We start from the raw sequence: 16,488 nt of genomic DNA on the forward strand, positions 1-16,488 counted from the left end.
CAAAGAGATGAAAGACAGTAACTACACATTGCAACTAGTTAGTTAGTTAACCAACCCTCGTGACTCAGCCAGTGGGCTTAGGTTTTCACGCAGTGAGTACGAAACACGTTCGTTATCCGAACGATCCGGCGGCCAACCATCAATATATTGTCACTCATTCTTGTTGAGAGAATACCATTAATCCATATCAAGATGACGGGAACATATTTGCACAGTATGTACTGGTGTTATAAACACTCGTTCATGTTGAAGTTCAACCAGGAGTGTTGGTCATATGGCAAAATATATGGTCGATGCATTTCACGAAGAAGCATAGGACAAGTATTGTAGCTCTATCTCCGTGTAACCTGTCACAGTAAATTGGTTCAGCCTTATAGAGAAGATGGCACAGATAGCATGACCTCAGCCGGGGAATTAATATTTGTGCTACAGTGGCCAATTGGAGAAGGGCTGGTTCATCTGCGAGCTCGGCGATGCTTTTTGGCTGGATGGCTCTTCCTGTAAACAAGATGACAAATGGACCAGGGTAAATAAACGAGTTATGCTGGTACAGCTGTATTGGACAGCATAGGCTCTTCAAGTCTATCCTTATAGTTAATAGTATCTGGTACGACTGAAGAGGTGGTTTCCAAGGCTCGATCGTCCTGCTTGATAGGACGAATCTCTAAGCTTATAACTTAGGATCGCTTGTTCGGGCTCTCCTTTCTAACTTGAAGTTTTCTACTGATTTGATTAGTTTTCTAGGGTATTGTAAGAGTATCATTCAATCGAGTTCTATCAAACTTTTTATTAGATTCCGAGTCGCTTTGTTAAACACGCCACTTATGCGAATCCTGCTCGCTAATCTGGTTCGTCATCATCATATGGGGCCATACCCATGATGCCGTAGAAAAAAAACAGAAACAAAGATTAAGAAAACGTTCCGTATGCAATCATTAACAATTATCTCAAACGTCTCGGTATCACGCCACCGAAGAAGTAGCAATAGCTTCTCCAGTTTCTGTTGTTTCGATTTCGGAGATTTCATTCTGAACATCTCCTTGTCTATCGTCCTCTTCCTGCCCCTGCTCCCGAGCACGCTCTTCCTGCTCTTGTTTTTCTTCCTCTTCTTCCCAACTATCAACGACCTCAGTTGCGGGTTGTCGGGCTCGCAGCTGTTTTCCGGCGCCTACTCCTGACCGAAGAACGAGTTTTTCCTTCTTAGGAGCGCCCCATGTGCTCCCATCATCGCCAGCGAGAGCTGCAAACATCGAGCCAGACCGGGAAACCGTGCCTGGATTCGGGGTCGTACTCCGGGTACTGGCGTTGCTTCGTCGTGAGGCGGCGACCTGAGCCCATCCACCCTCGTTGGCGGCGTTTGCCTGAGCCTTAACGGCTTCCCGTTGGGCCTTTGCTTCCGCTGCAGCAAGACGTTGGGCTTCACGATCTTTCTGGCGCTGGCGTTCGCGCAATTTAACACATTCGCTCACACTCATACCGCCGATTCCGATCGCTGTTCCATTGCCCATCCCAAGAAGAGGAGGGTTCCACACTGTAGGTTTCAAAACGAACACGTGTCGGTGAGGTTCAGGGTCAAAGCTCTCGCTCGCGAAGCCCCAGTCAGTTGCGAGGGAATGAACAAACGCCCGCAGGGATGACTTTGCCGGCTGAAACCGTACAGAACGTTGTGTTGGATTGGCCGCTAATGAGTGAAGGGTGGATTCGTAAGATTGGAGGGTAGACAGGGGAGCGGAGGATGATAGCTGGATATACATGTCCAGGGTTTCAGACGAGTAGGGAAGATTCGTGGCCGTCAAATTCTGAGCAACGGTTGTTGACGGGTTAATGTCAACTCCCAAAGCAGATGCCAACGAACGGTTCCGCTCAAGCCGCGCGCATTCATCATCACACGTCAATGGGGTCACAGCAGGCAGTCTTTGTGGCTGCTGCACTTGTCCCTTTGATGCCACAGCCTTCGCTGCATTGCAGCGACGCTCCTGACGGAGTCGTCCACAACCACATGTTACCGTAATCATGGAGGAACAGGGCGTTTTCTCCGGGCATGGATAAGGCGCGTGGCAAGGCTCCGTGCATGGATGACCGCACATCGTCTTGGTCTTTCTACATGGCTGTTGGCAAGGCTTCAAAGTATCCTCACAATCGCCTGGGCGATGGCAGTTCTTCTGGCACGTATGAGAGCCGCATTTAAGCGTTTCGCCACAGATACGGCCACACCGCGCATCTGCCAGCCAACAAGGCACGTTCTTCAACATTTGTTTTCCACACAAACACGTCTTTTCGGTTAAATAGGGGCATTTTGGGCAGTCCTCTTCATCCGTATGACAGTTGTGTGGTGTCTGGGGATGTCCGCATGATTTTGGGCGTTCGCACGGGGAAGAGCATGGCGGCGGTTGGGTCCCACAGGGTAAGGGCGGATACAAAACAGATCGACCGCAATTACACGAGATCTCCTCGAAGATAGCCTCCCTACAAGTGTTGCAGGGTCCTTTATGACAGAGCTCAGGGCATGTATGCCGCCCGCATTTCAGCATACGGCCACACACTCGAGTGCAGATATGTTCGGCTTCGACATCGTCGTCACTTGGGCGAAGGTGAGACTTGAGCTTCCGCCGCAGGGCCTGACGCTCAATCGCCTTCTGTTCGCCGGGACAACACCGCTCAGCACACGCATGGCGACCACAATGCAAGCCAGCCTTGCAGATGCGGAAACACTGAGGGTGCTCAAGAGTACCTTGGTGGCAAATGGACATAAAAGAGTTGCGTCCGCAACGGCACGGCACAGGCACTCTGCGCAAACAAGGCCCACATGAGCCGGTGTGACAGACCTTGTCGCATGAGTGTCCACATGGTAGAATCTTTCCACAAGCCTCCAAGCAGTTGGGAATTGGGTCCTCACAAGAGTTTCGGGGAGTATATCCGGGAATTTCGATCAATGCTGTTTTACCACAAGGGCAATGAAGCACGACGTCTGGTGACCTCGGACAGTGGGCGAGGTGTATATCCTGTGGATGACAGCGCTTCTGGCAGAAGTGAACACCACAATCCAAGGGGCGATTGCATTGGTCTCCGCAATTAAAACAACCAGTCCAATCCTCAACGTGACTCTTCTCGCCGTCCTCATCGCGCAGCATCTGGCTGTCCATTTCCTCATTCTTGGAACTGCACAACATTTCCGTCTGTACTTTTCCACAGTAGCAGCGAGCCTCTATCCTCTCCTCACAATCACCACAGAGACCCTCGTGGCAGGGTCGAGAGCAAGTATGTTCGCCGCACGGCAGAAGATCTCCACAAATTTCCCCGCAGCTCCATCCATTTTCATAATCGGTATCCTGACAACGCTTAGTGGACGAATTCCTGCCGCAAAAGCAATCTTGAGTAGGTCCCATAGCTGTACATGGCGCGCAGGGTCCAGCATGACAGGTCGCATCGCACGGGTGCGGACAGCCTTTACGCTGTCGTGCACAGGTCTGGCCGCATGAATGTGGTGGAAGACCGGGAAACGGCCGCGGGTCAACATCTTTCTCACACCAGCAAGTGTAGTTTGATGGAAACACTTCTTGGGGAAGGTTACAGCCAGGACAGCGCCAGGCTCGAGGGGTAGTCGGGTCTCCTTCTCCCTGGCGGCGAGCAGCGTCCTGCGCAGCAGCACCTTCGTTCTTCGACCATTTCTTGACACAGCTTAAATGGAATACCGTCCAACATAACCCACAGTTCCAGACACGCGATCTCCTCCCCAGCTCTCCGGTACAAATAGGACACTCATAAAGGTTGTGAGCAATATCCTCGTGAATGCGAGTGGCGATGTCGGGCGCTACTGATTTTGTCGTAACTTTGGGCGGCGGAGGCGGGGTATTCTTAGCTTTAGGCTTCTTCTTTGCGGGTGCAGAAGTAGTCGAGGGAGTTGCCTCGTTTGCGACATGTTTTGGTTGAGTTCCTGGCACAAATGCAGGCGCGTCGGCCCTCAATCCTAAATCATTCGTATCCACTGCCGCATCAATCTGTTCGTCCTCCGGAACATGCTCTGCTTTCGTTAAGCGTCCCTCGAACCGTCTGCCCGTACTGGTTGTCCCTCGGTCTCCGCCTCGGTGTCTCTGTCGACGACTGCTGCCCTCCGAGGGTGCACCGCCGCCCCGACCTCCACCTCTTCCCCTCCGTGGTCCTCTGCGAGAGCGTGGTGCATCAGCGGAAGGGTCTGATGGCGAATTCTGGGTAGATTGAATCTGTGACGGCTGCTGAGTTGGCGGTTGTGCATCATGAGAGCGTTCTGTATTTTGCGTCTGAGGGCGTCGGTGACCGCGATTGCCACGACCTCGGCCTCCACGTCTCGATGGCCTCGGGCGAGATGCGCTTCCCTCCGCAGCGGGTGCAGGCGCGTCGGACATAGTCTCGGTGATCGATAACCGGTTACAAATTTCGTCCCGCCCGCTCATGCACACTTCGATAAAGAACTAATTGCAATTGGGAGGTGCGATATGACAGATGGTCGAGGACGCTCCCTCTAGTGATCCGGGTGGAGGTGTGTCTGAAGATAGCAAAAGAATGAAACAGGGCCTGTTCCCCCGGAGGCGACGAAGATTAAATCAAAAGAGAAGGCGATCGAAAGATCGACGGGGCAATTGTTCCTTAGAATTTCAGATTTGAGTGGCGGAAGCTCCGTTGCGGCTCTAGCCGTTGGTTGGCTCCTGAGCCTCCAATCATATGCAGTACAAGATGTACAGTCTTCATGAGTCATGTGGCTAGACCGGTCAGAGTCATACTTGCGAGTAGGGGTCCCTGCCAAGCACACGGTTGTCGATTCAATGTGAGTAATCGTGACTCAGTCTGGCCCCTCTCGTTCCGAGTTCCTTACAAGTGATCATCTCCACGCTGAAAGACATTAGAGTAATGAAACCTGGTACAAAAAGTTAATATATTCTTAGAGCAAGGCCCCTACAGATCCGAGAAGCATTAAAACGCTCTACAACTCGGTCATAACTCTTGTAGCGCCTCTAGATGATATGTATATATCTTGAGTACACCAGTACATGTATAGATACATATATTTATCTTAAATGAAAGAAAAGGTACTAAGGGCCAAACAACATACTCCCATTACTGGATATGGTTGTAGACCCAATATAATAGAGAAAAGAAGTGCTTTGGCTGTTAGCAGACGGAGCCAAGGTCGAATAATAAGTATATCAAAGTGACGTCGCTATGCAAATGAAAAGAAAACACGAACAATCTTATCAGCCGTCAAACCTAGCCTTGCTCATGATTACATAAAAAGGACAATCTCTCCCCGATCATTTCTCTTGATGCGCAGTGTACGCCAAAGGTCTTTCTCGTCTTCGCCTCTCTGCTCGTGGTCAGCACGGCTGCGCCCTTGCTCACGGCCTCGGTCGTCATCAAATTCGTCGGTGAAATCACGATGAAAGCGCTTCAAGACCTTGTTAACAGAGAATCCTCGCTGGCTTTCGGGACCCTTGGTCACCAATGACAAGAAGTGAGAAGCCATCTGTCGCTGTAGGTCACTAGGAATGTTCGGCTGCCCATAGACCACGACCTGACGGCCGTCATCCCCGCGTGGCGACTCGGTGCGGGAACCGTTGGCATATTCGATTTGCTTGAGACGTTGAGACGGCCGACCATCCATCTGGGCGCTACTCTTGCGCTTAGACTTGTGCGAATCAGATGCCACACGGTTCGACTTCTTGGGTCGTATATCACCATCATCCGATGAGCCACGCTTGCTTTCCGCAGGGCCTCCAAACATGGAAGATACAAGGCGCTCAGCACGGTTCTTCATTGAGATGCCCAAGCCGGCATCAGAGCCATCCTTGTCATCACGACGAGTACGCTTGATGGGAGATGATGGGTCCTGGTAACGCCGGCGAGGATGATCGGCGTGGTCATTCTCAGCTTCCAAGGACGGGGATCGAAGCATCCGACTCAACCCCCCTGTTAACCCGGAGTGGTTTAGCATGGGCGTGCCTGGGTGGTTCACAACGCTAGATGGTGCTTCCATCATAGGGGTGTCGATGTCTTCAAGTTCCTGGTCTTCATTATGGCGCTTTCGCTTCTTCTCACTGGTAACGGCGCCCGCCTCAGTCTTGCGTGAACGGTCCTTCTTCTTTTTCGGGGCCGGGGTCATAAATTCCATGGAAGCGTTCGCGGCTTGACTTGGGTATGCCGATGGTGGAATAGGACCGGAACCGTAAGAATACCCATTTTCCTCGTATGGCAAATCATACTGCTTATCCTCATCCGCGCCGCCAGTTTCGTAGTTGGCTAGCGCCTTACTGGCTTCAAAAACAGAAGGGGCGTGATCAACCATTTGCATCTGCTCTTTGGGCTGATTGAGGGAGACCTTTGATAGGTTCGGCGTCTTCTCAGCAACTAGGTAATCGAATACATTGACCTGTTTAGAATCGTCTCTCTGAGGAGTCCCTGACGTGGCTGGGGGAGTAGGGGCAGTGGGTAGCGCGGATACGTTCTCCTTCGACTTGTCGGACTCAGGAGCGTCTTCGACGTACGGTGCTCGGTGACCATTGGTAGTAGGCTTCGCGTTCTGCTTTGGATCGTTCTTGCCTTTTTGGTTCCGTTGGTTCTTCGCTTGTTTCGGCTTATATAGAGCGCCCTCATACTTCTGAGCCTCGGTCATGCATGACTAAGTCAAGTTAGCATCGACTAATCCATGACAGTAGGTTGTTGAATAGGTAGCAGTTATCAAGAGGGCCCTCGCCGTTGACGCCTACTCGATACACTTGCGACAAGTTGTAAAGCAAAGCTGCTAAGTGATCGCACTGAGAACCAATGGTGCGCTCAAGACGGCGAGGGCGATCAAGTAGCATCGGACTGATAGGTATGGCACTTAGGAAAAGTAAAACATATCCATACCGTATGTGATCTATAGCTAGTGCCCTGGAAATGGACCATGCAATCAATGCAGGTGAAGGTTGCGCCGCGACATTGGTTGCGGTGAGGATCGAGCTTCTTCTTGGTGAGAATATCACCGCAAGCCTAAAGTTGAGAGGCAAAGGTCAGCAAACACCGTCCATTTAAGGTTTGCCCATAACATCTGGACATGCGAGAACGAATAAACGCCTTGTCCAACTCACCTCGCATGAGAACGACACCATTTTGGCCCCCGCTATATAACCCACTTATAAGATGGCAGCACGGTTACTGGTGGGTACTATAACCCAAGCAACAACGTAAAAGTGAAATAAAAAAAATACTTGGCAAGCACGCTGTCTAGTGCTGCGAAATGTCAGGCACAAGAATCAGTTATGCGATCAGCTATTTGCGGCTGATAAAGATTGTCGCGCGGAGTGACAAGATGAGCCCAAAGCAAAAATGATTGGTAACCCCTTCGTTGTCGGGAGTAACAACACGAAGAATGCAAGCTATTTCCAATAGGAATGAATGGAATAAAGATCGCACAGCGGCTGAAAAGCTAGACGCTCTGCCTCCTTTCCTTCTGTTGATCTTTGACTGTGTTTCTCTTTATCTTTTTCGGCGCGCCAAAAAAAAAAAAAAAAAAAGGCGGAAAGGTTCCAAACACTGAGTGGCGTGGCGCTAATACTATTTTAGTAATATAGATAGGCACCTATCTTTGGTGCCTCGGAAACCAGGCACATATCCCCACAAGAGGACAACAGCGATTTCAATACTTATGGAGGAACAACAAAGAAGAAAAGTTTCAGGAGATTGGAAACAGCAGCGTATATACACCACAAAGCTCTAAGGGGCTATTTGTACTTTCGCTTATGTGCAGTGCTTCGGATTGGTCTGAACACGATCCCAAGATTAGATACATATATTTGCGGTCAGGGAGGCCGGCATTCCCACGCACCATGATATGATGATCTGTTGATCGCGGCTTCAAAAGGGGGATGTGTGGCGCCTGTACATCCAGCAATCAGCGTGGACTTGTCAGGAGACTCGCTCTGATTCCAGTATGGAGGCTGACGAGCCATTCAGCGCTCACTGTCGCCTTTCAGCTTGCCAGTTAGCGTAGCGCTTATGGAGGGGCTATGCAGTTCGACAGAGAATAAGGCTTCGGGCACGGATTTTTGAGGCAATGTCGATAATAATAACAACAAGAAGACTGTTTTCTATGGTCGGGGCCCATCCATCTCTGACTAGACGACGACTGCCCCAGTCGAATTAACTTTATTTACTGGCTCTAGGTCCCGCGCCTTGTATCCCATGAGATCAAGAGTACAGACAATGCCTATAATTACTACGGGAGGCTAATGTTTCGCTGTTCCTGGGGATAATTTCATGATCTCGTATTCGGCAGAACCCCGCACTTTGACCATTCCAGGCGCCGAACGGTGCTGTAGTCCCTCGCACTATCATAGACGCGAACGTATGGGGCCATCGCGAAGAGAGATCCATGTTCTCATAAGTGTACAATAGCGAGGTAGCATGAACCAAGAAGAAGCTTTCGGCAAAGAGTAGTGGTCCATCCGGTTGAAGGCTACACCAGAGCTGCACTTGCGCGCATGACTGCATCGGAGTACTAGTACTACCTGTGACTGGCGCGGCTGACCAACAATTGGACGGTGCGTCTGATCGCTGGGATGTTACGCAGTTATGTAGAAGATTCTTCTACAGTCAAGCATCCTCTGTGTTGACAAGCACCACTTGAGCTCCCCTCAGCAGGGCACTAGAGTGCATCTTTAGGATTCAATCCACTATTCGGATGATATATATGTACTGTGTATTATCTGACTCCAGTATACTCCCAACGAACCCGCGTAGGTGAAGTATGATCGGAGTAGTTTACAACATAATGCCTAGGAATTAGTTTCGAGAACAAAATTTCGAGAAACACCGCAAAAGATTCAACCCCGTGTAGTTCTGAATCTGTTGTCAGTCTCTAACGTGATAGAGAGGTGTGGGGCAAAGCAAGGGGGAAAACCCACGGTTCTTTGGATATCTCCAAGCGCTGACTATTAGCAATATCATCACTTTCTTTGGAGTCAGCATGGCTTCTACTCTTGAGCTCCTCGTTCTCGTCTTCGGTTTCTTCGTCCTTGGCGCAGCCACAGTCGTAAAAGTCGCCGATCTTATTGCAGTCAAAGATAGGTTTTTTGAGCATGGTATTGACCTCGTTGTGGATAAAGCAACCCCATCCCGATGCGGCGTTGCGTGACGACACCTGCGGGGGATACTTTTTCAAGTGACCTTGAAAATGCGAGGCGCATTCACCACTGATTTACGGTCAGTGTTATCGAATATGCACTCTGACTCGGAAGGTATATACCATGGATATAATCGCGCAAATAAATAAATGAATGAGCGCAAAGTTTCTTGTTGCTCCTCCGTTGGATCTTCTGGATATCGTGCCAGCATAGTATGGAAATACTTCCACGTAGCGCGCCCTAATTCCGCTCTAGCATTCCCCATGCAATCAGTATGGATTCAGATCCCACCAGACCAATGTGTGTGTGGCGTACTTAGCCGTCTCATTGCCCAGCTTCGGCATCACCACCTCGCCTTTGACTATATCATCCTTTGTCAATGTTGAATGAGACGGTTTCTCTAGGTGACCAGGGGCTCGAATCGCGGGGCTCGGTGGGCCTTGAGGTCGGACGAAGAAGACAAAGAGAAGGAAGATTGAGACCGTAGCGCCAAGCAGTATTCGCCTTGTGATATGACGGTTCGCCATGTTTGAAATGAGGAGCTTGATGTGAGGTAGCAACCGTCAATCGGGGGTATGGGTCAATGGATTGGAATTCCAACAGAGGTTGAGATAGAATTTCTCGAGTCAGGAATGGTCTTGGTTCAAATGATCGGAGCTATATTCGTATAAATAAAATTAATATAAAGGAGAGACTGTGGTAAAAAGAAAAGTTGGCCAGAGAATCGTGGTTTTACGCCGGTGTCCCTGCATCAGGGTATCCTTTGTTCCGAAGATCAGTCCACGTGTAGATAACACACAATGTTTCACTTGCATTGCTTAGTCATGGAAGCCCTCAATGCAGGAATCAATATCAATTCCAGTTATTGTGCAGTAGTTGGCAGGAGTGGTTCACATTTAAGAACTGTGTCATCATGTGGATATTGAAACCCATGTCGACAGAAGTTGCATTGAGCACATGGATAATGTATGCCAAGCAACCAGTAGGAATGTAAATGTGGAGATCTATTTGATGGCGTATCTTCAGCGCCACACTGATACTACTGATAAACAGTCTTCGCTACAATAGAACATTTCCACCATCAACAGCAAGTTAGTATATGAGCTGAAGCAGATATTCACCAGGAACCCTTCTCAGCTTGAAACCATGACGGACTAGCAGGGAAGGAAGACGGGTGGACAGACGCAAGCACGGAAGTTGAAAATGACGCTACGATAGTGGCAGAACGAAGGCCAATTCCCATTCAGAGTAATCCCTTTTCTCGTCCTTGATATAGCTAGACTTGGAAATTATTGTATGATAGGTATGGTCACTTTCCAGAAATACTTCTCCAAGGTACAATGCCATATCTGAGTGATCATCGTTTCCATTACCGTAAACGAGGCTAAGATAGGGAACTGCGCTTAGATAATCCTTTTGTATCTACGGAGCAACTAACCTAACTATTGTGTTCCGCAACTTTTCCAAATCTCCGTTCACGGTTGTACCAAAGCATACTTGCAGACTGGAAAATGGCATTTCTGAGGCCTTCTAATTTTCAACCTTTGATCCGGAATACTAGGACACCTTTCATACGAGTCCAACAAAGACGATGGGCGCAGGTGCACGATGTCCGCTTTCTCGCCACGCATCATGATCCAAAGCTGGTGTTGAACAGGTACCGAAACAAGCTGGATCAGAAAGCTCAGCAGTCAGTACTCTACGGGATAATTCAGTCTTACAATTTGCCTCTGCTTTCCGTCACTAACATACCCTAACAGAGAAGGGCACGAATCCGTTGACTCACTGAAAGACGCCTACAAAGAGAAGATCGATGACTTCCGTCGCAAAGCGTCCACCATTGTCACCCCAGAACCCTCCAGACCTACTCCCTCTCCATCAACATCCGCAGTTCATCCTCCTCCCCCGCCACCTTCTCCCCAAGCCAAAGCCGCATCTGAAGGCTCCGACAAATCCTCCACAGGCATCAAGCCTCTCAGCTCCTACATCGATGTCGAGAAAGTCCTCGACCTCCCACCAAAGGAGATCGAAGCTATCTGGCGTCTTCGCCATGCCAGCAACCCTCACTCCGTCTGCGCCGTCATCCCGGTAGAAACATACCAGCGCATTTCCTCGGCCGCTCGCCAAAATCCCCAATTCGTCCTCCCCTTGCCTCGCACGCAAGCCGAGACCGAACAATCGGAGCAGCAAGGAGACGACGCTGCCAATGCCGGCGCAGAGATCCACTTCCTTCAGTGGGCGTTCCACCCGGCTGCCCCAACAGCAACTTCTGGACCTTTGGCTAGCTCTCATACCTCCACCATCATCTTCACGCAACTCGCCGCGTACCAGTTGCATGGCTCCTATGCCCAACCCCACACGACTATTACGCACCACCTCGACCTAGCCGATGAGAAGGGTCTGGTCCTCATGCATGGCCAGATCATGCCAGACTCGGGCATTTCCTCCACTGACGCGACGTGGTTAGTTAGCTGTGTTCAACGCTTCTATGATTTCGGTGGCCAGGCCAGTGGGCGCAAGGGTGAGCTGCTGCGCTCGTTCACCAAGGGAGATACCAATATCTTCAAGATCGAGGCGTTGTTGGAGGAGGCGGAGAAGTTGTAGACTATGTCCATCTTTTGGTTCTAGCGTTGTATTACTTTTAACCTTTTCAAAATTTCTTCTGTTCTTGGGATAGACCTAGAATATATCAATACTATGTACGATAGATGGCATCACTCATGTTACTCATTATAGTCATCCCCACTCTGCGAGCCTTTGGCCAAGGGGTGGGGCTTCCTCTGTTCCTTGAAGCATGGAATTTTGTAAAACATGCCTGACATATGATTGAGTAATAAGGGCTCTATACTGAAGAGGACTGTGCCGCACCAGTTTGTTGAGCGTGAAGCCTGACCGCAGGTTGAAGGGAAAAAAGGAAGAAAGAGGAAACAGAACAGAGGATCAAATTCAGGTTCACGATGAAATAGTCAGTTCATTAATCAGAGAAACAGGGTCTAGAAACATTGTATATTGAAAAATTAGAAAGCTAGGCGTTCTTAAGACCATCAACAAGGCCTTGTAATTGTGAGATAGTCAGAAAGTCAACCTTCTAACCCAACCGCCCAATAACATCAAAGCTGATAGGATATAACGCCCGTATAGAATCCAGGGACAAAACAACATCGTAAGCGCATAAATTTAGCCGAACATAACCTGTATGAATACAACATGTCAATGCTTAGGGCATCACGCACCTAACTGCGAAATAGAATCAGAGCTGAAATATGAACAAGGCCTGGTATAGGCGAGCCAGGAAAGGATTCGGCAGAACAGAAAATATTAATCGTTAATCTATTGCGGCAACAAGACAGCATGGTCTGCAGTCACCTTTGAGTCGTTAGGAAGACCCCGGCGCTTTTCTTTTGTAAAAGGCCCAAGGTTATTAGGAGATTGTAAGGGAGAAATGTAATTGTGTAGAGTAGAAGAGGCCCCAGGCAAAAGCCTGAATACTGAAGTCGGCCTAAGAAGGTAGGTGGTCCATGCAACAGGGGAGCATCTATTAGTCATGGTCGATGACTTCTTCCTTGATAAAGGAATGAATGTGCTCGAAGTAGCCTGGTTCAGCAACGCTGTCATTGTGGGCACCGTTCGGCAGAGTGCGCCAGACTTTGCGTTCGGATTGGCAAACAGCAAAGAGCTGAGTCATATTTGACGGTCTATACACAGTCTTATGTCAGTTCTGCTTCCTTATGAAGGTACTCATCAGGAAAACCTACGGGACGATTTCGTCCTTCAAACCGCTAAGAAAGAGGATGGGGACTTTAGTAATCTTCGGCAAGACCTCTTCACTTGTCCAACATTGGTGACAAAAGCGAGCAAGGTATCGGGCGGGAGGGAAAACCCTAGATGCAAGTTAGAACAGGCGAGTAAATGACATATCTAGTAGCGAACATACGTCGGGATCAGCTTGCGAATACTCAAAAAAGTATTTTCAAGGATCAGGCCTCCAATATCATCCTTGTCTTGGTTCTCAGCCACAAGATTGATGGCGACCGCTCCACCTAGACTCTGACCGTAAACTACAACCTTATTGTTGCTAGTCTCCGCTCGTTGTCGGATATAGTCGAGTCCAGTTTGCGCATCGATTTTTAGCCCTGCTTCATCTGGGACCCCGGTCGAGAGCCCGTAGCCTCGATACTCCAGCATAAGCACATTGCAACCTAGTATATCGAGTAGGACCCTTGCAATAGGGATCCGGTGGCCAATATTCCCGGCATTTCCATGGAACATCAAGACAGTAAGATCACCGGCAAGACCTTTCTTGGATGGACGAAGGAAGAGGGCATGTAGTGACTCTCCATCTGGGGTAGGAATCTGGAGCTCTTCGTAATTTTTGACCCCAAACTGTTGGGGCTTCGGTACATTGGTCCGCGCATCGGTAGGAACATTGCGAGGATAGATCAACTCACTGCACACGTGGTCAACTTCTAGCTCATGCACCTTATGAATATACTCCACTGCCAAACGAGCGCACGAATTTGGACAGCACTAACTTTTGTTTGAAATATAAAAGACCGCTGGCAACAACTGCCAGGCCAGATGATGCCAAAACCGGTAGCCTTAGGTACTGAGCGGCACTGTTGGCCATGCTGGTGATACTCCAAGACGGTGGGGGCGGCGGAGACTCGGACATTATACTGGACAGGATAGTACGGGTAGATGTGGACGTGCAGTATTTGATAGAACTGAGACACGACGTAGTTTGGAAGTCTAAAAGAGGTAAGGAGATGGCAAAAAAATAACCCGGGGCCCAAGCTTTCAGGGAGGAGCTTTGGAAATGGGGTTCAATAGCTCCAGAGCCGGTAAATGATGGCGTCTCTTCGGACCGGAACCCATGGCTGGGGGAAGTTCAAGTTCAGGAGGCTTGCGGGGAGACAGTGCCTGACCAATAGGATCGATGTTGGTACACACCGCCCGGCGGAACCAGCTTCAGCTGCCAACGTAACGCGTTCGCCTGCCTTGAGCTCCGTCAGAGCTCTTCGGAATATTCATTCCATTATCACCTCATCTCTCCTCCTTCCATCAGCCTTTACGACTTCGATACGTCCTTAGCTCACTGTTTTATTTTGTCGACGTATACCAGCCGTTGCTTGTGCATTATCGCGAGCTACGCTTGACGTTTTCACGAAGTCCCACTATACTTTCTCCATCAGCCAATATGGTCGGTCACGGCGTCACCGGGGTGCTTGGTGAAGGTCAGATAGGTCCCCATCGAGATAAGCGTGGTGCGGACGTACAGTGACTGATGATTCATGATAGATGGTATTCATATTGATATGAACCACCTGAAGAGCGGCGAGGTCAAGTATGTCGTCACCCCGACCTATGATGGTGTCCTTCCGACAAGTTAGCTAACTTTTCCTCCAATACAGCCTAGGTACCTCGATGTAAGTTCACAGGGCTAGCCCTATGCTTTCGGATGGTGTGTTGACCTGGGATAGTATGGCGATCAACTTCAAAGATGGTGTTATATTAGGTGCCGACAGCCGGACAACGACGGGAGCTTACATCGCCAATCGAGTCACCGACAAATTGACGCAGGTTCATGATACCATCTGGTGCTGTCGATCTGGATCTGCTGCAGATACGCAAGCCGTGGCGGATATCGTCTCCTACCACCTCAACATGTATTCGATTACCAACAATGAGGCCCCCAGCACCCAGGTTGCCGCCTCGCTGTTTCAGGAACTGTGCTATGAGAACAAGGATATGCTGACGTATGCTCTCTCTGTGCTCGGAGCAAAGAATCATCACTAATCTGACTGGCTGCAGTGCTGGTATCATCATCGCCGGATACGATCCCCGACATGGCGGTCAGGTATACTCGATACCGCTTGGCGGATCCCTACACAAGCAGCCTTATTCCATTGGTGGATCTGGTTCGACCTACATTTACGGTTACTGTGATGCGAACTGGAAAGAAAACATGACAGAAGAAGAAGGCATTGACTTTGTTCGGGGAGCGTTGCGAGAGGCTATCAAATGGGACGGCAGCTCAGGAGGTGTGATTCGGCTGGTCGTATTGACAGCTAAAGGAGCTCAGAGACATCTCTACCTACCCGACACGGACTACGCCGGGCCAGGTATCACCAACTGATGGATATAATCGTATTGAATGATGATCTGTTCGACTTTTCTTTCTATTGAGCTGTGATCAGCTGTGAACCCCCTCATCTGAGTAGCATAATAGAGGAACCATTGTGAACTTGTGTAAGGGCATTAGAGTACCAGCTGTGGAAGCCAAATCCACAAATGTCAAGTCGAGCGGATCAATGACCTCTAGCCGCTGAACAGTAGCATTTTTAAGTTTATGACATTGGTTCTCTCGCAGTGATATATGCTGAAACCTCTTCCCTGCAGTTCAATTCTGCTTTATGTTTAATCATTAAGTTCGTTTTTTTTTTTTTGTTTCTCCTTGAATTGTTATAGTAATCTTGCCATCATCCAAAAAGTAAGAGATGGAAGCATTTTCCTAAAACATGGCTCGGTGGAAACATTAATGTCGGGGGGGGGGGAGGAGAAAACCGGAGAAGAGGGTCAATCCATAGATGATATCAATATTAATTGGGTTGGAGCAATAGGAGGGATAGAATTCAAGGAGTCGAGCACTATGACACAAAGTCACCGCCAATCGTTCTTCGCTCATCCACACACCTGCGCGTCCGGAGACTCGTCATTGGTCTATGCATCGAGACTATCCAGTCGACGATCAGGATCCGGGCCGTTGTCAGTAAGTACTAGTAGTAGTACATACTAGTAGTAGCAAGTAATAGTACACTTGGGCTAGAACTGAATTCTAACTACGGAGTACTCCCTTAGACTTTGTCGGAAGGGTCGACCACCCGCTGAGAAAGGTTCCACCCTTTCCTTGAAGTGATACTAGTACGTACCTACATTTGATGAGACCAGTGGTCAGAGACTATTCTTTAAGAATAAAGAATATGTTTTTTTATATTATCGGTCAGGAGGAATGACGACGCTGAAAGGTCAGTGGTTATTTTTAAATTTGGAAGCAAGTTCAGGGATTAAATAGAAACTGCATGAGTGGTTGTGGTCGAGTGCTGCTTGCCCGGTGGGCCCTTTGAAGTCACTGATCGATTGCACCTCCGATCTTCTCATTCTGGACTTGATCACCTCTTCCTTTCGCCACGCATTACTCTCCCTCAACCACAGGACCCCCCCTCCTCGCTCTCCCCAGTTGTTCCTCTACCTGTTGATTTGGGGGCTCTTTTTAATTTGCTTTTTATTCAATTCAATTCAATTCAATTCGGAGTTCATCCCCCCTCTCTCATTGATCGAGCGCAATGGAGTTCCC

General features: G+C 49.2%; 6 protein-coding genes across 6 annotated transcripts; 2 read left to right on the forward strand and 4 right to left on the reverse strand.

Annotated features, from left to right (window-relative positions):
• Positions 1 to 962: 962 nt before the first annotated feature.
• ABOM_006241 (NF-X1 finger transcription factor) lies at positions 963 to 2,015 on the reverse strand (the record flags this gene model as incomplete). Its single annotated transcript, XM_022533370.1, has 1 exon — positions 963 to 2,015. One exon carries the CDS (start codon positions 2,013 to 2,015, stop codon positions 963 to 965), a length of 1,053 nt encoding a protein of 350 aa, XP_022389327.1.
• Positions 2,016 to 3,205: 1,190 nt separating this feature from the next.
• Positions 3,206 to 4,382, reverse strand: ABOM_006242 (uncharacterized protein; the record flags this gene model as incomplete). The annotated part of the gene is made up of 2 exons (XM_022533371.1): positions 3,206 to 3,635; positions 3,706 to 4,382. The coding sequence occupies 2 exons, from the start codon at positions 4,380 to 4,382 to the stop codon at positions 3,206 to 3,208; spliced, it is 1,107 nt and encodes a 368-aa protein (XP_022389339.1).
• Positions 4,383 to 5,257: 875 nt separating this feature from the next.
• Positions 5,258 to 9,661, reverse strand: ABOM_006243 (uncharacterized protein; the record flags this gene model as incomplete). Its single annotated transcript, XM_022533372.1, has 5 exons — positions 5,258 to 6,649; positions 6,738 to 7,002; positions 8,916 to 9,203; positions 9,257 to 9,385; positions 9,450 to 9,661. The coding sequence occupies 5 exons, from the start codon at positions 9,659 to 9,661 to the stop codon at positions 5,258 to 5,260; spliced, it is 2,286 nt and encodes a 761-aa protein (XP_022389324.1).
• A 984-nt stretch (positions 9,662 to 10,645) lies between these two features.
• On the forward strand, positions 10,646 to 11,738 carry ABOM_006244 (ATP11 family protein; the record flags this gene model as incomplete). Its single annotated transcript, XM_022533373.1, has 2 exons — positions 10,646 to 10,824; positions 10,895 to 11,738. 2 exons carry the CDS (start codon positions 10,646 to 10,648, stop codon positions 11,736 to 11,738), a joined length of 1,023 nt encoding a protein of 340 aa, XP_022389329.1.
• A 934-nt stretch (positions 11,739 to 12,672) lies between these two features.
• Positions 12,673 to 13,806, reverse strand: ABOM_006245 (alpha/beta hydrolase; the record flags this gene model as incomplete). The annotated part of the gene is made up of 4 exons (XM_022533374.1): positions 12,673 to 12,829; positions 12,890 to 13,015; positions 13,069 to 13,577; positions 13,648 to 13,806. 4 exons carry the CDS (start codon positions 13,804 to 13,806, stop codon positions 12,673 to 12,675), a joined length of 951 nt encoding a protein of 316 aa, XP_022389340.1.
• A 525-nt stretch (positions 13,807 to 14,331) lies between these two features.
• pre3 (proteasome core particle subunit beta 1) lies at positions 14,332 to 15,270 on the forward strand (the record flags this gene model as incomplete). Its single annotated transcript, XM_022533375.1, has 5 exons — positions 14,332 to 14,368; positions 14,433 to 14,478; positions 14,546 to 14,560; positions 14,615 to 14,890; positions 14,946 to 15,270. The coding sequence occupies 5 exons, from the start codon at positions 14,332 to 14,334 to the stop codon at positions 15,268 to 15,270; spliced, it is 699 nt and encodes a 232-aa protein (XP_022389325.1).
• Positions 15,271 to 16,488: the final 1,218 nt, after the last annotated feature.

Source organism: Aspergillus bombycis (genome assembly GCF_001792695.1).
Source record: "Aspergillus bombycis strain NRRL26010 chromosome Unknown contig00040, whole genome shotgun sequence".
Taxonomy (NCBI): Eukaryota; Fungi; Ascomycota; class Eurotiomycetes; order Eurotiales; family Aspergillaceae; genus Aspergillus; species Aspergillus bombycis.